At 36.5% G+C, this 26,361-nt stretch overlaps 1 protein-coding gene across 1 annotated transcript; it reads left to right on the top strand.

Annotated features, from left to right (window-relative positions):
- The first annotated feature begins 968 nt into the window (after positions 1–968).
- On the top strand, positions 969–25,577 carry LOC113070748 (multiple epidermal growth factor-like domains protein 9). Its single transcript, XM_026244170.1, has 6 exons — positions 969–1,617; positions 7,752–7,950; positions 14,866–15,005; positions 17,490–17,639; positions 20,819–21,088; positions 22,808–25,577. Exons 1-6 carry the CDS (start codon positions 1,173–1,175, stop codon positions 23,296–23,298), a joined length of 1,695 nt encoding a protein of 564 aa, XP_026099955.1. The 5' UTR covers positions 969–1,172; the 3' UTR covers positions 23,299–25,577.
- Positions 25,578–26,361: the final 784 nt, after the last annotated feature.

Here is a 26,361-nt window from a genome sequence, read left to right as displayed (position 1 = left end):
TCTATCATTCTGTCAGGTTTCAGATACTGCATGTAGCAGCAAATCCATTATGCTATAGTTACTATAGTTACTATTTTTATCATAAAGATTCATTACATATATACACAAATTTTTAAATTGAGAAGACTAACACATCTAAAATAATAATAAAAAAAAGCTTAGTCAATTATTAAACTGGTAAGGCCTACTGTAATCTGAAGAGTTATCTGTTATTGAAAGCCATATTACAATCCATTTGAACAATTGGACTGCTCCATCTTGCCAAGAATCACAATCCCAACACAGGAGGAAATCTGCAAAATTGTTCCTCTTTCTTTAGTGCAACCAGAAGATGGTGCTGCTGAAGATAATAACCTAAGAGTGCTCAGCAATTGATGTCGCAGAATATCAAGAGAGCTAGAAATAGCATACCACCTCAACAAACAGTTAAAATAAGTAAATAAATAAACGCACATAAAACAGCAAGCAAGCAAACAAACGATCATAATATTATGCCATAATATAGAATTAAATAATTTATATAAAAATTTTACAAAATAGAATACAATTATTAGCTATTCATATTATTAACTAGTCGTTGTGTAGCGTACATTAAAATCAGATTAGACAACCTTTAGTACGCCCATAATGACAATAATACAACTATTATCAATCGCTCACAGAGACGCACAATGAAGTAGCATTGCATGATATTGTTGTTTTGAAAGTCGCTAGATATTTTGAAACGTGTTTTCTTATTTTTATTCACGGTTGATTCAACAATAGGCTATAAAATGAAAATGTTTTAATGATCGCCTGACTGCATGAACCAGCCAGCGAGGTTTCGATGAGCTTGATCTTAACCAATCAGACGCCTCACCGTCTATCATGCGCAGAGAAAAAACACACCAATCACCACAGCGGTTGTCTCGTCCTGCATTCTGATTGGCCAGTGAGTGTGCCACTCCACTGCGCATCGCTACTAGCCTACTACAGGTCGGTGCGGATCAAACACCTTGCAGTCGGATCAGAGCCATTGAGAAAAAGGGGGTCTCTCTCGGATATGGTGGAGTAGGCTACATCGGGGCGACTTGGAAACCACCTGGTTTGGAATAACCCGATGGAAATTGGAGGACGGGGACCTTGCGAAGTCCGTCTCGAAGAGGTTTTCATGGAGCGTTGAGAATATTATTATGTGGTGGCTTGCCTTAATGATGTTTACATCTCCGACTTTCCCATTCATCGTGTTCGTGTGCATGGGGTTAACCGAGGCGGTCCATTCCTACGATGCGCTGCCTCTAGTAATAAAGAAATCTCGTTCAGTCGCTGAAGATCATCCAAACACGAGCGCGAGCGGGTTTCCAGGGGACCGGCTCGGTATTGTCGCATTAACACCAGCGCCCTCGATCGCGTCCGCCAGAAAACCGATAAATGTCGCCGCACCAGCAGCCACCATTAAACCACCAACAACGGAGCCCACCACCCCATCTCTGTCTGACCCCATCTACATGGCCGCATCTGCTCGGAGGAAGCTCAGCTCTGTTGAGACACGGATGAAAGAAGCGCAGATGTCGGATAACGAAGCGGACAGATCAGACCTCGTGCCCGGTTTTAGCACAGCCTCGGACAATTCTCAAGGTGAGTTGAAATGGATAACGAAATAGCGGAATACTGAAATTAAGAAATCACATTTCTGGCAACAGGAATCCTATTCAAAATCAGAATATCCTTAAAAGCATATGCTGTTTAGTCTGTTTTATCAGTTAAATGCGATTATCAGGCCTTTCCTGGCTTCTGATCTGTCATTTTAATCTCGTACTGTACCAACACATCATTCCTGCAGTCCTCCGTCTGCCTCTCAGCAATCACTTCATTTGCAGTCAAAGACATGCATCATGATATATTGATGAGCTATCGATCAATAGTCACCCTCACTCTATCGGTATCTATCTATCTATCTATCTATCTATCTATCTATCTATCTATCTATCTATCTATCTATCTATCCTGTCTGTCTATACGTCTATACTCTTATCTGCCATAGAGTCTAAGTAATCCATCCATTCACTGATTTAATATACAACTGGATATTTATTCTACTTACATAAAATGATGATGCAACAGTCTATCTTATGATGTCTGATGCTGGATAAGTGCCTATCCATTGATATAATATGGCAAATCATATTGTAATGTGCTCGTACAGGCCCTTCACTGATTGAGCGGCAGGGTGTTTGTCCTAACTGGACTCAGTAGTTTGTCTGTCCTGACTTTACCCAGTCATTATGAAGGGATTCAGGACCTGTGGGCTGTGTCAGTTAAACGACACCTTCAGCTAGTATTTTTCCAGTATATATTCAGCTGAGGTTATTTACATTCCTGTTAGTGTGTTTCTGGTGATACTTGGTAGGAAATAAAGGCCAGAGATCAGTGTGTATGTGTTAAAGAACCAGGTCACACTGTTAATGAGAGTAAAGTCTACATGAATCTTGCATGAAATGGTTGTGTGGGTGAAGCAATTGTTCATATGGAAGTATTTGTAGACTTGGCCTACTTTTCCTTAATAATGCTAAATCCCCAAGATACAGTTATCACCAGTGCATTTACAAAGAGGCCAATGACCCCAGTGATTTTATACTGCAAAGGTTTAGATTTTTACACACATTTTAGAAATGATCTTGAAAAAAAACATGAACATATTTTCAAATCAGAAAAAGGCTAAATGTTCTACAGATGTTTAACCCTTCCGTGCCCTGTCACTGATTAGACATTCTGCAGCCATTGTTCCTGATGGTGAGGTTATATTCAGGAGACAATGTTCACAAAAGCATGGACTTTGTCTAATCCTGCCTTTATTAGAGGCATTATACACTATGAGAACAGCCTAAGGGCCAGAGAAAGTAGACTAAGAATCATTATATAGAAATCTACTTCAATTTAGAGTGATACTGTATGCTTTATATTGGAATTTCAATGAGATGACATTTTGTTGGTATTAGGCTTATGCAAATTTTGCATGTCAGTATATATATATATAAACTATGTTTTTTTTGTTTCATTTTTTTTTTTTTTTTTTTTACAGATTTTATTATTTGATTTAGCTTTTTTATATAATAATTTTTTTCATTTTTAATTTATTATGTAATATCCAATGACCTAATAGAAATACATATGGTTTGTATATAATAACATGGGTAGTTCATATATAGAAAAATGAAATTATTATTGAAAACAACGGCACGTTTAATTTATCTTTATTCTTTTCATTTTATTCCATATTAATTTGACTTGCTTAAATTTACAATTGAGTTTGCCACATCGATTCAAATTCAGAAACTGAATTGGAATTGAAAAGGCATTTCTTAATGATATACAACTCTAGAAACGACAGCTGTTCACATGTTTCTTTTACTAATTCAGATGCATTTTGCAGCTGTCAGAGCTTTCCTGTTATGTATAAGACTTTAGCTAGAGGGGCGTCTGACTGCACATCGGAAATATTCTAAATGAAAAAGAGAAATCCTTTATAATGTGTTTGATTTTAGACGTGAGCGACTTTGACCTAACAGCTGTGTGTTAGATGGCCCAGAAGCATGGACAGAAGAATGTTTGTCTGAAAGATGTGACTCAGTCTTTCACACTGACACACATTTGTCAAGCATTATTTCTTTTGTTGTCTGATACTCAGTGTCCGTCTTGTCTTTTAGCTTGAACAGCCCCTAATATTCAATGGCACCCTAATTCAAAATGATCAGATCATTTAGTTCCTGTGGGTTCATTAAAACATATGCCTGAGGTCAATGAAGCCACATCTTATTTACCTCACATCAAAGCATCATCCTCTCTGCTGTTTCAGTTGTAATCGTTCTGTCATATTTAATATTTTCATATTATCGTTGTTATAAAGCGATGAGTCTGGTGGGCATGCATGTATGTTTAATCTGTCAGACTGGGATGTGTAAGCTTCTTATCCGCCCCTCCACAGCCCCCCTCAGGAGCAGAAGGTGTTTACGTACACACTGCAGCTCTGTGTCTCAGAAGGTGTGTCTGTCTCTGCATACAAATGATGTTTTCCCTTTCGGCAGGTGCCCCTCTGGGTGACCTAGTGCAGTAAATCTGCTAAAATGGGTTCTTGGGGATGAAAGCATGGGAGATTCACAGAAAGACGTCTGGCTCTTAATGGAGTTCATTTATCTGAATCTTCTGTCATGTGCATTAAACTGCAAGTCAAACATGCCATTGTTAATGTTATTGGAAACATTACATTGATTGTGTTCGTTAATAGAGGTGACCGAGTGCATTGATTATTGTGTTGTTTTATATATACACCACCAGTCAAATAGCTTCATTCGGTGAGATTTTTAAAATGTTTGTGAAAATAGTTTTCAAGGCTGCATTTATTTAATCAAAATTGCAGTAATTATATATATATATATATATATATATATATATATATATATATATATATATATATATATATATATATATATATATATATATAAAATCCCATTTAAATTAAGTGTTTTCATTTTGTATTTTAATATATTTTAAAATGCAATTTATTCTTGATGGCAAAGATGAATTTTTAGCATAATTTCTCCAGTCTCCAGTGCCACATCATTCTTCAGAAATCTTTCCAATATGCTGATTTGATGTTCAAGAAACATTTATTATTATCAATATTGAAAACTGTTGTGCTTCTTAATATTTTTGTGGAGCCGTGATACATTGTTTTCAGTATTCTTTGATACATAGAAAGTTCAAAAGAATAGCATTTATTTGAAATAATAATAATAATAATAGTAAAAATTAGCATTATAATGTAGCATTATTAATATATTTACTGTCACTTTTACTGTTGTGCAATTTAATGCAGCCTTTACTAAATAAAATAATGAATTTCTTAATTTAAAAATAAATAAAAAAATACTGAAAAACATACAAAACAAACACATTGACCCCAAACTTCTGAACACTAGTATATATTGCAGCGAAGTTTATATATATATATATATATATATATATATATATATATATATATATATATATATATATATATATATGTGATGCTACTACGGGAATTGTCATGTTTTATAGTTTTACAAAAATTACATTTTATGATCTTATGATTTTATGATAAAAACAAATGATGTCATAATTAACTCATCTCATTCCAAACCCATATGACTTTTCTTTCTTTTGTGTATGAGAAGCAATGATACTGTATGTGGTTTTTGAACAAATGACTCTTGTCAGTTGGACTTTGTGAATGAATTAGTGGATCCAGCTCCCAGAATCAGTCTGAATGATCTGCTCCTCAATCAGACTGATCCGATTCTCAAGTTCACGGAGTTCAGTCGGTGATCCGGATCCAGCTCAATGGATTATCATCAAACAGCAGCTTAAAATTCAGTCTGTTCTTGAGCTAGTGCTGTCAAATATCTTTAGGAGATTATTAAATATAGTCTTGTATGGATTCTGTTGTGATGTTTTTGTGTCCTTTTTGAAGTTTGAAGCCTTTGTTCACACATGGGAACTAATTGCATGTAAAAGACTTACAACTAAAATCCTCTTTTTACGTTCGATTGAACAAGTCAGGATTTGGAACAAAATGATGATGACGATGACAGGATTTAAATTTTTGGATTAACTATTCCTTTAACACGTCGCCTGGCTTTGATTTCTGTCCCCTGATCTAAATGACCCACCAAAGCGAATAAGCCGTCCTCTCTAAGGGATAAGAGGTTGCTTGAATAATGCACTTTACATTTTTATAAATATAGCCCTCTTTGCTTTTTGAGATCGAACACGTTTGATCATAAGCAAACATAGAGGAGCTCTGGCCCGGGGAAACACTGGTTCAATTCTGGCTCTCTTCAGTCTCTCCCAGTTGTACCTAAATAAAAAAATAAATAAAAAAACATACAACCTACTATATTCCATTCCAGATTTAATTGCAGCTGGTCTCCACATCCAGATGTTGCTGATCAACTCAATAGTTCTGAGACAAATAATGTAGATTTTAAAAATTGCAGCAACATTGCTGGAAAATCATCTTTGACTCAACTTAAGTTGATATAGATTTGGAACTACACAAGCTTCAGTTGTTCCCTTCAGCCAGATTCGGCCTGATTTGCCTTTAGAGTCTGTGTTTTTTCTCCAAGGACCTGCATCCTCTCCTGCATACTAAAGATCTGCACTCTCTCAGTCTAATATCAACTTAATGAGCTATCAAAGAATCAGACTGCAGGGAGTCATTTATTATAGCCGACAGAGATCAGCGAGATGGAGTGTGATGCGTTGTGGACTCGAACTTGAAGAATAAATTACTACAGAGCAGCAGTGCTGCATTAACAGGACTTTGTGTTTCAACTCTGGATGGGGAACAGTTTATCATGGGTTTCTCCATTTGTGTGGGGATTGGGTAACACTTTATAATAACTGCACACTATTAATCATTAATTAAGCATTAGTAAACAGATAATTTATAATTTATAAAGCATTAATAGACAGTAAAAAGCAGTTTATAAATACAGATATAAATGCTTTATTCTTGATTTAAAAGCATATCTATAATGTGTTTAATAATTGTATTTTCATACTTTATTCATTATCAATTTATCATTTCTCAATGAAGTATAGCATTATTTACAAACCCAAAATTTAGGAGTTGCCAGTGATTCATAAGATCACAAGAAATGTAGTAAATTCAGGTAGTTATAAAGTATTTAGTAGTGGTCAGTTTACTATGTATGTGAGCTCATCTAAAGTGAGTCTAGTTATGCCTTATAAAGCATTTATAAAGGATATTTAAAGGCTCAGTTATCTTCTAAACAAAAAAAAGGAAACAAACACCACACAGTGATACAGAACATAGAAATATTAACAGCCTTTAAATCTCATTTGTAAAAGCTTTACAAGGCATAAATAGTCCTCACTTTAGATGAGCTCACAAAAATAGTTAACTAACAACTACATATGTTTTATAACTACCTGAATTAACCCTGAATTACAGTAGAAATACATGTTAATAAACCATTTATTAACACTATAAGTAACTATTACTATATGTCTGAATAAAAAGATGTATGAATGCACATTTAAATAGTTTATTAATCATTTACTTACAATTTCTAAGTGATCTTATGAACCATTGACAACTCCTTAATAACTGGTGTGTAAATAATGATATAATTAATTTAGAAATGATAAATTGATCATTAATAAAGTATGAGAAAACAATTATTAAACACATTATAGATATGCTTTTAAATCAGGTATAAAGCATTTATATCTGTATTTATAAACTGCTTATAAATGTCTATACATGCTTTATAAATGATGAATTAACTGTTTCCTAATGCTTAACCAATGATTAATAGCATGCAGTTATTATAAAGTGTTACCGGGGATTGTACTAATTTTGCTTTGTTAAACCTGCATTGCAAAGAAATATTTGGAGTTGTTGCCATACAGAGCTACTTCAACCTGATCCAGCTATTAAATTTAGTTTTATTGTTGTAACTTAATATATTTAGATTGATTCAGTGATGATAAATTATATTTTTGACATTAAGTTAGGTTTAAATTAAGACAAAAATAAATAAATAAATAGCCAGGATACTCTGTCTTAAACTATTGAGATATTAGGGAGAGCAGATATACAGGACGACTTTATTGGGGCTTTATATCAATATTTGATGATTTTAGCATTGCCCCTCTTTGCTTGTCATAAATTCATAAGCAGTCCGTTGTGTGTGTTTCCCCTGCAGAGCCGGTATGTAACTGCAGTGGTGAAGGAGTGTCAGATCCTGACGAGTGTGACCGTGACACAGGTCAGTGCGACTGTATGCCGGGTTACACCGGGCTGCAGTGTGAAGAGTGTGAGGAAGATCACTTCACCAACGGCACCATCGGCTGCCTGCCCTGCGCATGTGACTCCTTCGGGGCCGACGGCTCCAGCTGTGACAGGTGAGAGGCATCCTGGGAAAATCGATTTCTTTTTTTTGCAAATTCATGAGGGTAAATTTTTTTTAGATAAGTAAACAGGCAGTTTAGCTCAATATCAGTTTCCCGTTGGCATATTTCTCCTCTGCTTTAATTGTTTAGTAGGTTTACAGTGAGACATACTGATCCTAATTAAATGGCATTCCCTGCAGGGAGCCGACTGTCGTGATCCCAGCTTTGTTTTGGGATCATGACCAAAATCAGGATTAAGCCTGAATTTCCACATATCTTTAAGGACAAATACAGTTTTGTCGGCTACAGTTAAGAATGTGAAGTAAAACCAGCTTTGAACTGCAGACTCACATTATGAAGGTCACATTTTATGATCCGTTATATACCTTTTCAAAAGCACCCAAGCATTCATTCTAATATATTGTAATGTGGAGATATAGTTGATGCCTAGCTATAACAAGTCAGTCGTTGTTCAGGTGGACCTACATCTTTTAAATCAGCAAGAAAGCTTCGACGTTGTGTGATCTTTGAAACGCAGCTCCTAATAATAATGAATTATGCTGTACAGAAATTATGTCTGTGAAATCACTGGTCTGCTCAGCCTGGCATCCGGCTGTGTTCATACCTCAAGAGCTCCTCAGGGAAATTATTACAGCCAATATGAATCCAGTGCCTATTATGAATTCTTATATTAGCATATCCTAATGGCCATATCAAAACTGCAACTTGCTTTTTTGTTCCCCACTATAGATTAGTTTCTCATAGGTGCATCTACACATTTAAATCTTGATCGGGATTATATTCCGTTTCTAAATTTGGACATTTGTAGGAGGAATAATGAGATAATCCTTTTCCAGTCACTTGTAGCATACTATAGAATACTTTTAAACAAAAATAAAAAAGTAGTAAAAATGATCATTATTGTGGAAAGAATATGCTTAAGTGAGAACTAAATTAAATGTTTAATTGACATTTAAATGTAATACTGATTAACACACTATAGTCATATTGATAGGCTATAATCAAGTATGTTTCATGTGCTTTAATATTTTAGTCAACACATCACAAAAAAAAAATTGCTAAAACATTATGATTTGATGTGTATTTTAAAGTAAAACTTTTAATTTGACATTATGTCAAACTTCGAGCAAGTAAAACTATTGGACAAATACACAAACAGCAAAAGTCTCATTGTTGTAAAAAGCCTCACTCATGCAGCGCTGCTCAGCCAATCAGATTAAAGGACTGGAATATACTCTTCTATAACAACCCCAAATCAGTCACCACTTAGCATGCATTGTACGACATATCAAAAAGTGTTCTGTGATTGAAGTCGGTAAAGTATGATGCAAGTACAGGTTTTAGGATCAGCACAGCATCAGTTGCTTAGAAACTAGATCTTTCATGCATTCTTCCCCCTTTAGGAAAACATCTAAGTCTTTGAGTTTGAAAGCATCAGGCCGGCTCCACGGTTGTCATGGTTGTGAAAGATGCAGGCAGGAGAATGATGCTGGCATCTCCATGGCAGCAGAGAGAGAGCGAGGGAAGGGGGTCCAGTTGTTGTGTAACACTGACCTAGTTAATATGCAGCTGATCTACCCCAGGGTCTCTGAAACATTAATGAGCTTTCTGCTACTGCTGCCTGCTCCACACAGTGCGTCTCTCTGAAGACACTTACACATACACAACCAATCCAGACGATTAAGGAAGCCCCTGGTGATCTTATGATATATTAAGTGTCAAGCCGGCAGTGTTGGATTGCTAAACCTGGCTGCGCTGCCTGATGCTGGTCGATTTTTGCTTTTATTTTATCAAACGCCATTGTGAATTATAAGGGTTAATATGAAACAAGCACAGTCACTCATGAGTAATGAATTTGACTCAATTCAGTTTTGTTAATGCCTCATCATCTCCAATTCTAAAACAATAATTTCTCATTAATTCACAAAGTGATCCAAATTAAACACTATTTTTTAAATGCTATTGTCTATAACTAAAATAAGTTCCGTATTTTGCATAAAAATTATATTTATATATATATAAAAAGATAAATGTTTGGGGTCAGATTAATTTTTTTGTAAAGTCTCTTACAGTATGCTTACCATGGCTGCATTTATTTGATCAAAATACCTTCAAAATAGTCATATTGTGAAATATTATTACAATTTAAAATAGCTATTTTCTATTTTAATATATTGTAATATGTAATTTATTCCTGTGATGCAAAGCTGAATTTTCAGCATCATTACTCCAGTCTTCAGTGTTTCTTCAGAAGTCATTCTAATTTGCTGATTTGATGCTGAAGAAAGATTTCACAGAAAGTTGAAAACTGAAAATTAAGACTGTGGGAATACCCATAATTCCATTCACTTGAATAAATGTATTTCACATGCAGTAATATTTTAGTTTGTTATTATTATTGTAGCTAATATTTATTTAAATGTAAATTAATTTAGACACAGAGTAAGACTTGATAATGTTTAATGTGTAATGTTTCAGGAGTATGACAGAGTATATATCGTATGCAAATGGCCTGTCAATACCATCATGCCTTGCTCCCACTGCTGGGATGGCGCTAATGGCTGGACGTGGTTATTTCTGGTATTACGGGTATTTCCACAGATGTTATGACAACAAATAACCTACATTCTCTGCCAGCCTGGATTTCAGTAGCCTGCTTCAAAGAATTTGTTTTCAAAAATGTGTTTTAAGCCGGATTTATCAACTTTTCCTAATACACAGTGCTGTGTTTCCATCCATGTGCTTGCCTTTTTTTTAATAAGGCTAAATGTATGACTCTGGAATGGGGGTGGATGCATTTAGATAAGCATCATGATGCTAACAGCTACGAAACGTTGCCCTGTTTTGTGTTCAACAGCTGGCTTTAGAGAGCTGTCTCTGTCCACAGACACACAGACGATGGCTCTGTCTGCTAATGAATATCAATGCAAGGGAAGGCCACGAGACAGGGTGTGATTGATCATTATCTGACCTTGATGATCACTCTGTGTGTGTGTGTGTGTGTGTTTGTGTGTGTTTGTGTGTTTGGGAAACAGGCATCTTTATATGCTCTCGCTGACTCATCTTTGAATCCATAGTGTTTCTAGGAAAGGCAGATGTTTGTATTTTGCATCCGCCATGAGAACCCTTGTTAACAGTTGGCCGTTTTCTCTTTCTTGATCTCCTTCTCTCTTTCTCTGGAGGATGTGATTGATAGGTCATATATGTCACACCTCACTTTCATTCCCCAGAATACTCTGGGAGCTGAGCCATCGCCATGGCAACCTGTCTATTGGCCCGTGCACATGCACATATCCTCGTACCCACCCACACGCTCTGCCTCAGCAAGTGCAAATGTGTCTAATAACACCCCATCACGTTAAAAGGATGTGTGTTAGGTGACAGTGCCGAGGGTTTTTATTTATTTAGATTTTTATATATATCTATGGTTTTGGCAGGAGGTGTTACACCAATTCCAGTGAATGTGAACTACAGCAACTGACATGATGTAGATATTAGCAAATGTAAGATATATTGCATAAAGAAAGTTAAATCTTATTCATTAATTACTTCAATATATATACAGTATATCTAAAAAAAACGGATTTTTAATTTAAAAAATGGTTACAATAATGATATTATTTTTATAATGTACAGTGAATGTAGTACTGTGAATCAGAGGCTTAATTGTCATGAAAATAATATATAACATTTATAATATAATTACATAGATTTTCACATTGATGTATGTGTATGTGTGTGTCGTAAAATATATGTATGTGTCTTATATTTACTTATTTTATTCTATTATTTATATTGTGTGTGTGTGTGTACTATGCAACTTTTTTACATTGGGACATTATTCTTTACATACACTGAAAGATACATTACAGTATATTGATCAGACAGTATGTCTGTTTCTCACTAGCTCATTTTTACTCATCATATTAAATATGCATCTTCTCTGCCTAAGATCTAGTCAAAATAGGGTGTAGCACTCTTTGTCTCTTTTTCTCCTCTTGTCTCTCTTTCTGTTTTTCTCCACTCCCCTGCTTCCTCTAGACCAATAATGTATAATTTAAGAAGCGTGTCTGTATTTCTTCATTCAGATTGCACACTGGGTGAGTGTATGAAGGTGCAGGGAAGGTGTGATTCTCTGACGGATGGCAGGAAGCATCTGTGCCAAACAGAAGTGTCACAATTTTCATATGTTAAATCAACATTTTGCTTGTAAATATGGGTGAAGGTGATGACACTGATCCCGTCCCTATTTTAAAGACCATTTATTGGCATCATTTTGAAAATTTACACACATTTCCCCTTATCTCATTACTGTATTATATATAAATAAAGTCTTTACTAAATGATAATCCCGAAGTCTGCTTATATTTTATTTATATTTATTCTTTTTTATATTTATTCTCAGATGTGATAAAAATCTCCTTACTTCTTCTCAAATCTCTTCTTTCTTTTGTGCTTCATCCGTTGTCTCTGTTATCACTGATGTTGTTGTTTTTCTGGGGTCGCCAGCGTTGAGATCCTGTCAGCATGGCTGAGAGCTTTAAACCTGTCCCATGGGTGTCATCATCTGCCCCTCTTTTATCTATCACTTGCTCCCCTCACACACAAGAGCCAATCACACAACCTCACCTCAACCTTCACCCCAGACTGACGCAGCAGCAGTGTGTGTTTGATCTGGGTATATGGAGGCGTGATCATGTGTTTGGGGACTCGACTAATGACTGTTTCAAGACAGTGAGGGCTAAAACATACTTTATTATCATAATCAGCAAAATTACTAAATGAAAGAGTGATAAGCACAAGGGTTCATTAGTGGAATTGTCAAGGCAAGCATTGCTATTGCTTAAACATACCGTTTTTATCTCAGTAGTGGTTTCTCTTTGGGCACAGAAGGATCAGAACTGGTTTTGTAAGTTTACCGTACCTTGCACAAATACACACGTACCCTGTGACAGCTGTATGTATGCACAAACAAATCCACAGCCGTTTTCCATTGTACTCTTCATCAAAAAATATATATAGTGCTTTGTTGTATTTTCAGTGACTTCTGAGACTGTTATTTGGTGGTGTTTATTCAAGCTGTTTGATTAGTATGTCTTGAAGTTCTAACGACCAGTTACATTCACCCATATGGCAACAAAAAATGTTAAGTACAATTAAATATAGTTCTGCCATGACAACTGCCAGAGGGATTAGTGTGGTAATGTAAATGACAATGTTAATGTATTTGGTGTTGGCAGATTAGATCTGCTGCACTGCTGCTGCGGCAGAGCAAGTATCCAGTCTTGCTAATGCTAATACATCCACAACATGCTGCTGTGAGCATGTAAGAAATATTGCTGCTGCAAAAATAACATACACAAAATAACTCCCATATAGCATACATGAATCACCTCGTAGCAGATCTATACAAGTGGAGCTGGGGAAGGTGGAGGGTTTTTGAAGCAAGCACGGCAAGCTCTAGTCATATATTTGCATGTTGAGCAGTCAGCTCATTGGCTACCGATACAGGAGAGAACCAGTCAGCTGTGCCATCTGGTAATGATGTCATTAGGTGGGATTGATTTAGACCTTTTGGACTGTGCCATCTAGTGCTGGGATTATAAATAAATGCAGAATCGATTCGTGGATCGATTCTTAGATTTTCAGAAGGCATCATGATACCTCTTGAATTGATTCTGAGCTTAGATTTCAGCAGCAGATGGCGCTCTAATCTAGTTTTTATCTGCACACTCAAATGCTCATGAAGAAGAGTGCTTGTGCGTTCTGTAATTTCACTTCATCTTAGAATGCTTTTATGATGCAAGATTAATGTAAACACAGCCCACTGTGAATGCCTTTGTAATTCCCTTCAACCTTTTGTGAATTTATGAATGATTATTTTAGGTTCAAGTGTCTGTAATGATTTGGAAATGGGTGTTTCTAAAGCCTGTAGTGCCACCTGCGGTTCAAAACTAAGCTCAGAATTGATTCAAGAAAGAATCGTGATGCATTCGGAAAATCTCAGAATCGATGCTGAATCATTTCTCAATTCGCGATGCATCGATTTATTTGCAGCCCTAGCGCCATCTAGAGTTTCATGCCAGAACTCTGTATTTTTTAAATAGAAAATGTATTTCGTTTCAACCTTCATTTACAAAATAATATTTCTAGCTGCCGGAAGTACAATATGCCATCTTTGGTAATGGTTGCTCTGGCCAATCAAATGAGCTGTAATTGCCATACAGAAAATGTAAAAATACTGTATAATTAGTGGTTTTGTGATTTTGGTTCTACATAAATAGATGAACTGTACGGTGATCGTTCTCTGTTATTTATTTTCTTCTTGGGTGTCTGATTTCCTCTGTTGGTTGGTTCTCTGATTTCCTACATATGTAACACTTCCAAAAGACTCTGTAGTTTCAGTAGTCAGACTGCTGTCGTTTTGGGTTAACAGCTTTAGTGTGTGTGTGTGTGTGTGTGTGTGTGTGTGTGCGTGTGTGTGCATGCATGTGTTTGCGCTTGTGTGTGTATGTGTGTGTGAGAGAGAGAGAGAGAGAAAGAGAGAGAAAGAGAGAGGGAGAAAGAGAAGGATTCCTGGAATCCGGTCTGAAGCAGCAGATGGTTTTCAAATGTGGTCTGGGCCACAGATCCCTCATGTGTAACCACATGCAGAAATGGTGGAAATAAAACTGAAAGGTCTAGACTACTCTAAAGTGTGTGTGACTGCGTTTTAGACCAGGATTGTAGGCTGTCTAAGGCAAAGCCACGTGTGAGCTGAAATGTGTGTGATAAGCTACCACAGGAACTGGATGCACAAAGAAGATGTGCACAAGCAGGCACAATTTCCAGACTGCCAGTGTCATGCATGTTGTCAAGCAGTGATATAGTTTTTTCATGTGTGTTTTCTGTGTTTCTCTGTTGCAGCTCAGGGCTGTGTAAGTGCAAGACAGGTGTATACGGGCCCAAGTGTGACGACTGCCATCCTGGATTCTTCCACTTCAGCAGCACAGGATGTCAACCGTGCCAATGCAACAACCACTCTACCTACTGCCACCCTCAGTCAGGTCAGTCCCGCACACTTTCAGCGTCATTTAAAAGCCCTGTTTAGACAACAGATGAATCATGTATATATGATGGACTCATGAAATATAGAAGAAAACATATGCCTCACAGAAACTCGTACAAAGTGAAAAAAAACAACACTTGTGATCCATGTACACATTTCACGCTTAAAGTTCATAAGCTCAGTTTGAAGCGTCTGTCATAGTGAAAGCAACACTAAAGGTGAAAGAAAATGTCATATGTGAGCATGTACTACAAAACCAGTCTTAAGTTGCACGGGTGTAATTGTAGCGATAGCCTACAATTCATTGTATGGTTCAAAATTATACATTGTCCAAAGATCGTGTTCCATGAAGATATTTTGTAAATATCCTACTGTAAATATATCAAAACATCAGTTTTGATTAGTAATATGAATTGCTAAGGAACAAACCATGCATCAATGGAAAGCTTATTTATTCATATTTTGGATGATTTATAAAGCTCAATTAAAAAATAATTGACACTTAAGACTGTTTTGTGGTCCAGGGTCATGTATGCTATGGTTACCACAAAGAAAAGTTTAATCTTGGTTGAAAAAAAAAAAAAAAAAAAAGTTTTCTCATAGTCTTTATTTAATTATGTGCAACACAAAGATATGTCTCTGCATTGAATATTGAGTTAAATACAATATAAAACAGGAATTATATCCAGAAGATCATCCATCAGGACAAAGCTGATTAGTTCAAATGATTAATAGTTTGTAAATGAGTTGTTAATTTTAGATAAGGGGTGGATTAAAGGATGTAAAATATGGTCATGCATAACAATGCATTAATGTGTGTTTTATAAGAACTAATAAACAGCCAATATGCTAGTAATATATATGCTATTAAAAACTTGTTAATAGTGTGATTTAGTCCCTAAACTAAAGTTTTTCTGCAAATTAGACTGGTTCTTGTGTTCAGTTCTCTGCAGGTGAAGATTGTTAATGAATAATTAATTACATTTCAGGCTATTTTTACACAAAGCTATCATTTATCTCCAGAAGAATTTAAATATTATTATAATATTTTAATTTGGAATGAAGATTAATAAATAACACCAAACCATTCTATTAAATTTAGATCCTAGAGTTACTAGGTGAGTTCATCTCAAATCTGCAGATCTCAATTGAATGGAATAACGTTTCTATGCAACATCAGAACTTCATGAAAAAGGAAATCATAATTAAACTGCTGGCAAACACACTTCATAACCCCCCCTCCCCCATAATGTATAATATTAGGGGGGGAAATCAAACCAGATAATAAATGAATAAATAAACACTCACAAATAAACACTCACAATACATAACATTCTCCTGGATATTCTATGTAACAATACGAAGCTTAATATTTAAATATTAAATCACATAATGCTCAATATTATCTGTTAATTTGCATTTATATAATTAAACATAAAAATGCATGCAACTTATAGTAAATTTATAATACAAAATAAATATGTATCCATTAAAATAATGTTAATAATGTTCTAAACTATATTTAGAAATACATATTAAGAAAATATATTTTTAATTTATAGTTTTAAACATTCATATAAAATTCAAAATACAAGATACAAAATACACTCTTACCTCAGAATGACCTGAAGATGAATAAAATAAGATTTTCTTTTTGGGTGAACTGTTCCTTAAAAATCTCCAGATTTGTGATTCATCACAACATCCTCCACACTTCCCTCTCTCTTTCTCTCTTCCTCCCTGTATCCTAGGCAACTTGGGCTTAATTAACCCCAATTTGAATCAGGACCAAAAACCCCTATCAACATAATGCTCATGCTGGAGTGTGTGTGTGTGTGTGTTCATTTGTTAAGCAAAACTGCTGACATCTGAGAAGTGTAGGTGTGTTTGTCTTAAATCATTTCAGCCGGGCCTCAGTCTGCTGTTTGTCAACTGCTTGTTCAAGTGCATGCATATATATATATATATTTCTATTTAACTTTTTTCTTCTTATTTTAGTTTGCACCTTTTCATTTTTTTTAATTTATTTTTTGTTTAGTTGCCAGGGTTTTCATTTTATATTTAATTCTTAACTTCAATGAACAAAAAAACATTTTTTTAAGTTTGTATTTTTTAACAGCAGTGACAGAAACGTCTTTGTTTTATATCCCTCCGCGTGAAAGCCCTGGGCTAGGAACAGTGTTAACCAGAGCTCCAGAACAGTGTTTCTCAGACAAACAGAAGTCCCACCTTCTTATCTTATGCAATGCTTTACGTCAGACTCTCTTGAAGTCCCATGTTCAGTCTATCCAAATTTTTCTTCAACGCGGAAGTAAGTCTATGTGTGAGACTTCCGGTTCATTAGCTGCTGCAGGTAAATAACGAGGAGAAAAACAACGTGCAGTAAAGGGTAAACGCTTTGCACCACAAACCAGTGTTGGTAAAAGGTGGATACTGTTGCTAATGATCAGTTGTTCTGTGTATGCTGCTTCTCTCTCCTCAGGTGTTTGTTTGGACTGTCAGGATAACACTCAGGGCCACAACTGTGAGGAGTGTCTGCCCAACTTTTACCGGCGTCGGGGTGAGGGGTCTGCGGACGCTTGTGTGCCTTGTCCCTGCTCCGCTGAGACCTCCAGCAGCAGCTGTCATCTCGGTGAGTCTGCTCCTCTGGGACATGCTGACAGGGTTCAGCACAGCTTCTGCGTTCAGCACATGAGTCCGGCGACTAGTCATCGGGACAATGATCAATGTTGAACACTGTGATTCTTTGATAAATAGCAAGTTCAAAATAAATATATTTTTGTAACATTATGATTCCACTCGAATCAGTTTAATGTATCCTTGCTCAATAAAAGTGTTCAAATCTTAAATCTTACTTAACACAAACGTTTGAATGGTAGTGTATCAGTGTTTCCACAAACGTATTTGAACATTTATAATATTAAGAAATGTTTCTTGAAAACCAAATCATCATGTTGATTTCTGAAAGATCATGTGACACTGAAGACTGGAGTAATTATTCTGGAAATACAGCTTTACCATCACAGGAATAATTTAACTGAAAATACTTCCCCTTAAGTTTGATTGGGCCAAAAAATACAGTATCTCCTGTGACCAAAGTTCTCCTGTTAATTAGTTCACCTGACATCTATTACTGCATTACGATGATTGATATGTCAGGGATTGTCCATTCCTCATGAATTTATAAACAACCTGGATTTAAATCTTGATCACAACTAAAAATTTGAATTGTGCAGAGCAGATGAGCCAATCAGAGACCTTGTTTCCATCTCAGCTGCCCTTCCATTGGATGCAGTGGCACAGCAACAGATATGGTGATGTGGCTTTGGGTTGTCACTTTACATTTACGGTCACTGGAGCCTGAGGAGGAGAGTCAAAGAGAGAGAGAGAGGGCACTGGAAGTTCAGAACTCTTATATAAGTGTACACAGTGTTAGTTATATATTTAGAGGTCAAATATGTAATGCATAATTTACAGTCAATATATTTGCACTGACAATGATCGTCAGACTGTTCATTGTGCTACCTATTATGCGGTTAATGAACCAACAAATAAATAAATATGTGGACATGAAGTATTGAGTTGAAATTATATTATTGTCTTATATAGGAGAGAGAGGGAAAATGCAAAAGAGCAGAAAATGAGAGATGAAGCAGTACAGTAGGACACTTTATATATGTAAAACTACTCTAGTAAAATAACAGTAAAATTAGATACAGTATGATATGCACATTGTGAAAAACTGTAGATAGATAGATAGATAGATAGATAGATAGATAGATAGATAGATAGATAGATAGATAGATAGATAGATAGATAGATAGATAGATAGATAGATAGATCTGAGGTCATGTGTGTGTGTGTGTGTGCATGTTAAACTCTTGAGTCGTGAGTGTGGTGATGCTGAAGCTGGGCCAGTCTGGTCTGTTGGCATCACACTGTCTGTAGCTGGAGCATGAAGCTGGCACAGCCACAGCCCTCGACGTCTCGTGGCAGGAATGGGAGGAGTGCCCACATGAATTCCTCTGCCTCCTGGCCACTTCCTTCTGTCCCTGTCCCGCAGTGTGTCTCGGTCCCTCATGTCAAAGCCGTGGCAGGGAGGCCGGTCAGTGGGTGATGTGGGGAGAGATCTGCTGCAGGGAGGGGTGTTGTGGAAACAGAGGCCATTGAGAAAACTGATCAGAGATGTCCTGAGTGCTGAAAGTGCAGAGAAGCTGGCATTAGTGTGTGATGTTTCTGCTAGCGGAGGGTTGTAGGTCAGTCATGAGTGCTGCAGCAGTCAGACGGGTCAGGATGTTCATCTAGCACAGTCGTTCACACATCCTGCGTACTGGCTTTCTTTCTTATCATCAATATTTCATTGTGTGTGTGTGTGTGTGTGTGCTTTGAACACTCTAAAAGATGTTTTACACTTCAGTCCTCTTGTATTCCACTAGCAAACAAATAATGGCAATACCATGGTTTCTGGGTCGTCATAATACTATGGTATTTTAAAGTACTGTAGTGGAGTTCATGTAAATGCCACGGATATGGTAATCATTAAGTATTATCTAAGCATAATCATTTTATGTATAAAATAATTTAAATTAGTAAATTAAAAGGAGATTCTTAATTACCACTTAATTTTCATTATGATTTGCCACCTCTGAAGAACATTGTGTCAGACTTGAAATTTGATGCTGGTGCGCCACCTTGTGGTTAGCCTCTGAATGTAAGTTTTATATATATATATATATATATATATATATATATATATATATATATATATATATATATATATATATATATATATAGTTTAAATTGTTTATTATTTCATCAATAATAACAAAGACAAGATGAAAAAAAAAACATTGTGACAATAAGTCTATTAATTAGAGCATAGTACTGTACAAAAAATATTCCAAAGTACCACAAGAATAAAAATATACTAATAATACATTAATGTTTTAGAAGAAAAGTATAGTTATTTGATAATTCTGTTTTATATTATTATGCAGATAAAACCTTGATTTGGTTTGTGTGTGTGTGTGTGTGTTTGTGCCTTAGGACACAACTCTGTATAATGACATGGGTATGACACAGGTATTACAAGGAGAGGGTGACCTATGAGGACATAACCCATGTCCCCATTTTTCAAAATGCTTATTAATCATACAGAATGGGGTATTTTGAGAAAGTAAAAATGCACAAAGTTTCCTGTGAGGGTTAGGTTTAGGTGTAGGGTTGGTGTAGGGCGATAGAATATACAGTTTGTACAGGATAAAACCCATTATGCCTATGGGATGAACCCACTCTTCACAAAAAACAAACGTGTGTGTGTGTGTGTGTTTACTGGTTTGAATGGTTGAAAATGTTTGACATCTTGTACAGGTAAAATTGTCTATTGAAATGTTATTTTCATTAACAAAAATGTAATTCGGTTTTTAGAGTTAAATTGAATAGATTGATATGACGTGATAAATATGGCTATATCAAAATTACTTTTTTTAGCAATAGACAAAAACTATGACTAAATCAAAATAAATAAATAAATGCATTTATTAGAATAGATTGTATGAAGTCAGTTCCCTCCAACTTCGCACTGGCGTCTTATAGAATATAGATTTTGTTGCATTTTCAAGTGTGGCACAACTCTCTAAATACCTTTTAGACCCACTGCACATTCAAATGAGCCCAGGATTAGAAAGTGAACTGAAGGTTGTGCATGAAGAGACTAAAATATGATTGTAATGCTAAATAGAATAAATTACAAATCCCTTATTTGCTGTGTTTGCCATTATATAACTCTAGGTTTTTTAAATGCATTTACAGATTCCAGTGGACAGCCTGTATGTGACGAATGTAAGCCTGGCTTCTCCGGCCCCAGATGCAGCGTGTGCATGGACGGTTTATTTAAATCAGCAGGCGTGTGTGTGCCCTGCGAGTGTAATGGGAACGCAGACCCCCGCTCCATGGCACAAATATGCCACCCTGAGACAGGCCACTGCCACCGCTGCATCAACAACACAGCGGGAGCACACTGTGAGATCTGCGCTCGTGGGTACACAGGGGACGCCCGCTTCCACAACTGCACCCTGAGAGGTACGGCACGTGGTTGATGCATTGTGGGAACATACCTTAATGATCAAAAGTTTCTTTCTGTTTTTGAAAGTATCTTATACTCACCAAGCCTGCATTTATTTGATAAAAAATAAAGCAAAAAAGCTATTATTCTTAAATATGAAAAAAGAAAAGGTAAATTAAGTTTCTGCCATGTGATTGGCTGATTAGCAATTGTACAGGTGTACCTAATGAAGTGGCCATATATATATATTTGATTATTCAGAACATTTTAATATGTTGTAATGATGGGCTTTCCGTCCATCTGAAATTGTCATTTGTTTTAAACAGATACTCATATGATCTTACGAAACTTGCATGTATTTGCAAATCACATGATTGGTGGTTCCTCAAAAGTAGTATCTTGCAAGCAGTTTTAGGCAAACCAGTGAAACTGCATGACTGTCCGGAAATCCGAATGGATTTTCGTGCTTGCATGCAATATTAATCAGACAGTCACTGAATGGGACAATGGAACTATGTCATCTCACTGATGAAAAAGCATGTGTCACTGCATTTTTATTTTCCTTTTTCTCTTTAGTAACTCATAATGGCGTCATCTCAAAAGTATGTGAGGGCATTTGTTGCTGGAGGGGTTGCTGGGATCCCGTCCACATGAGTCATGAATAACCAGTGCAAGTTTTGATATAGCCTGGATAATTTTTTATGATTTTATTATACTGTTCGCACTTTCACCTTAACTAAGGATAAGGGTCAGTGTAGACTTCCTGTGTGGGCAGACTGTTCCTTCGACACTGCCTTATTTGAAGTGTTATGTTGTCTATAACATTAGAATAGCATTACGGTTGAAGACAAATGGAGATGGGCATACAGATGACAAGGTTTAAAGCTAAATGTACATATTTGCATTGTTTTGACAATACATTTTAACAGTTAGACCCCCATATGCAGAATCCACACAAATCAGTAAAGTTTTAACCTCTTTAATGCTTGTTAATGCATTAATGCGTTCCGTCATGTGGACGTGCCCCACCACAGGACTGAAAATATGAACAAAGTTAATGTTAGTTTAAAAGGTAAAACGTAAAAATAGTGGGAGTGAGACGTGCTCGACGTGTCTTATCTGCTTCCTGTTTTCTTGAAAATAACTGTATTTTTATCCTCATTTTCATCATGTAAACAGCCACACCACAGAGCAGTTCTCTTTTTTTTTTTTTATTCAGTTTCCTGGAAAAAGTTGAATGGATCATTTTTTATGCATTCTTGCATTCTTTCCTGTTCAAAGGATGAACTATGAAATGAATGTGTTAATAAAAAATGTCATGTCAGCATTGTTTTATTCTTAGATCCTTATCACACATCCACACACACACACACACACACAAAGAAGCTAAAAAGTGTGTTCCTAAATAAAAGTGTTAAATAGTACATACATAAAAGTAACAAGCTGTCATGAGTGTATGCTGGAGGATACAATTCCCATTTAAGTTGATTTTAATAGAAGCGCTCTATTCTGTAGAGCTGCTTATCACAGAATTGAATTGTTTCATGAATTTAACACGGTTATTCATGCAGTCCTAATCCTAAATTGCTTTGGTATATTGGCTGATTTGCGATCGATCCTGAATACGTGTTCAGCTAAAGCTCTAAGTTAATCATTTTTCATTTATATCCTTTATCATCTCTTTATAGACTAACCATTTCAATCATTGACTCTCTCTCTCTCTCTCTCTCTCTCAGCTGTGAGAATCCTCCCGAGTCAAGACATCAAGACCTCCACTACAGAAAACCCCAAATCCACCGGTTCTGTTGCTTCTACACCTGCTTCCCACCTCCTCACTTCCTCCTCCTCCTCCTCCACCACCCATCCAAGCCTACCGACCCTTCAGTCCGGCACGGGAGACTCCTCAGGACACAACAGCACGGCCTCTGCCCTGACAGTAGTGTCCTGGACGCAGTTTAACATCATCATCCTCGCCGTCATCATCGTGGTGGTCGTTCTTCTCATGGGCTTCGTCGGAGGTGTTTATACGTATCGGGAGTACCGCAATCGGAAACTCAACGCCCCATTTTGGACCATTGAGCTGAAGGAGGACAACATCAGCTTCAGCAGCTACCACGACAGCATCCCGCACGCTGACCCCAACGGACTATTGGAGGAGGAGCCATGTGTGGTCGCAGCCAATGGGCAGTTAGCGCTCGCTACTGCCGCGAACATGTACAAAGCGTGAAGTCGTCGATTCGATTGTATCTTTTCTTAAAGGGATATTTCACCCGAAAATGGATATTCAGTAATCATTTTCTCACTCTCATGTCAAACCTGAATTTCTTTTTTCAGTGGAACATAAAGGAAGATATTTTGAAGTCAGTGGGGTCCAAAACAACACTGGACCAATTTCAAGAACTTTTTTAGTGCTACTCTGAGAAACAAAGTCTAACAGGTTTGGAATGACATGAGGGTGAGTAAAGTACCAAAATTTCATTTTCGGCGAAATATCCTGATAATTTTTATTATTAAAAGAAGGTAGGTTGGGAGCCAAATCTAACTTCTTTATTTGATTCTACACACTATTTAGCTCGCCATTGCTTCCTATGTGATATCCTCGTGCAAAACATTTTCACGTACAATGTTTCCTGTAACATTTCATTTCAAAGAGAAATACAGGACAAGCCATTAACATGTTACTCCTTGCACACAACAATGATAAAATGAGAATACATTGCCTCTTAAAGGGATAGTTCACCCAAAAATTATTGTCATTAATTACTCCCCTTCATGTTGTTCCAAACCTGTAAGACCCTCGTTCATCATCCGACCACAAATGAAGATATTTTTGGTGAAATCCAAGAGCTTTCTGAAGCTGCATAGATTGCAACGCAACTGAAACATTCAAGGCCCAAAAAGGAAGTAAGGACATCATTAAATTGTCCATGTGCCATCAGTGGTTAAACCAAAATTTTATGACGCTATGAGAATACTTTTTGTGTGCAAAGAAAACTAAAATATTGCCTATTCAACAGTTTCTTTCCTCATGTGTCAGTCTCTGCTGACATTCTACTTTAATCATTGAATAAAGTAGCTTTTTTGTTTTCTTAGCAATTTTTTTTTTTTCTCAAAGCTTCATAAAATTATGATTGAACAACTAATGGCACATGGACTTTTAACAATGTGTTTCAGTCGCATTGCTGTCTACGCAGGCTCAGAAAGCTCTCGGATGTCATCAAAATATCTTAACTTGTGTTCAGAAGACCAATGAACATCTTGTGAGTTTGGAACAACGTGAGGGTTAATTAGCAACTAATGACAGGATTTTCAATTTTGGGTGAACTAACCCTTTAAATGAGCCTCTGAACTGTTAGTTTGGGTTTATGGATGCTAATCTTCAGTTGATACATGAAAAAGGATTCAACTATTTCAGAGGCAACTAAAAGACCTTTGGATAAAATTCCAAGATAATTTCACCTTAAACTGTTCACCTAAAAAGGTTTCAGACTGTACTGTTTGCACCGCCTAAGAAATTCACATCGGCTTTGCAATTTTCACTGGAAATCAGAGGACGGTCAGACTGTCTGCAAGGCTTTTGTAAAGGAAACAAAGGTTACCAGTTTCAAGTCCTACGTATGTGCGTGTGTCTTTGACAGATACTACGTCATACAATGGCGGGACATTGGATTTCTCTGGAATGCTGTCTCGCGTCGTTTTCCTCTTTACACGATTCCTGTCACAGATTGGTACCAAACTAAACATGCTACATAACATTCATACCTGTACCACAAGCACCTGTTTCAGCCTTATTGTATTTATGTGTGAGTGGGTGGATGTGTATGTGCGTGCATGGGAGAGCGAGAGTGAGAGAGAGCCAGTGTTGTGTGTGGGAACAGTTTCAGATCTAACTGTGTAGTGCTGGATTCTGCACAGGAATGTACAAAAAGACTGGATTGATTCTGCTGCATAGTTTCACAAAAACTGATCAAGCTTTTGACACCTTAAGCCATGTGAACAAAATATGACCCTAGAGGAGCGTGTTCAGAGGACTTTGTGAAGTGGAAAGACTGTTTTTGGGAACCTATAAGGTACGACGGTGGACACGTTGCGTTTTTTTTCCCTCCATTTGTCTGCAAGGACCCTTTTAAATGTGATTCAGGATCATTTTTAAACGAAGACTTGTGTTTGAATTATTGTATGTGTTTGTGTTTTATTCAGATTTGTCTTGTTAATTCCTATTTATTTATCATTTGTGTTTGTCTCCGTGGTCTTATTTTACTGATGTTTTTCAATCTTCGTGCTGCGTTGTACAGTGGACCATACCGAATGCACACTCTGTAGGACGAGTTGTGAGCACCACCTCAAAAGACTTATTTTCTCCACTTTTTTTCTTTCTAATTTATTTAGTCAAGTTCTGTGTTAATAACTCACAGTATACAATGGGATGATGTTAGGAAATGCTGTATTGTCTCATTACTGACTGGTTAAATGACTGAAATTAAAGGGTTATTGAATCAAAGGACATTCTTCAGTGAGAAGGTGCATACTTTTTGAGACTTCTTGTGGGGGAGTTTTTGCTTTAATGTTAGAGGGAAACCAAAATGAAAATACTGTAAATCATTTCACCCCAAACCTGCGTGACTTCTTTTGTGGAACATGAAAGAAGACATTTAAAAAATCCCTAATCTTCATTATATGGACAAAAGAGTTAAACATTCCTCAAAACATTCCTCAAAGCATTCCTCTTACTTTGTGCAATATTGGTTTGGAATTGAATTGAATTTTTTGGGTGAACTAATGGTTTAAAATAACTTTAATGTGGACAGACAACTCTGAGTTTGGTACAGATTGATTTCCGAAATTGTGGTGCTACCAAAACATTGCTGTGTTTGTTTGGTCACCACGACCAGCCTGACACACTAACTCCTCAACTATTCACACGAGTTTTGGGTGGGACTATCTGCTTGACCGACAAATGGAAAATGCAATAGTCAATAGTTTTGCAGAAATTACACATTTAACCTTTAAAGGTGTGTTCACACCAGAAATTATGACTACATTAGCCAACACACTAACACACAATAACATTCAGTCTATTAAAAGCATGTGCTGTCATCCACTACTTTAACTGCTCCAGCTCTTCAAAGCAGGATGGACTCTGATTGGCTGTCGATTGTTTTTATTATTCATTAGCTGAAAAAAAAGAAGAAAAAAAAAATCATTATGAAAGCGATTCCAATCATATCATTTCGTTGTCACTATAGTTGCTGTGTGTGTGTGGGTGTAAATATACATACATATATTATTT

This window comes from Carassius auratus, unplaced genomic scaffold, assembly GCF_003368295.1.
Source record: "Carassius auratus strain Wakin unplaced genomic scaffold, ASM336829v1 scaf_tig00005214, whole genome shotgun sequence".
NCBI lineage: Eukaryota > Metazoa > Chordata > Actinopteri > Cypriniformes > Cyprinidae > Carassius > Carassius auratus.
The sequence above is the reverse complement of the archived record's forward strand: the minus strand, read 5'-3'. Positions and strand labels throughout refer to the sequence as shown.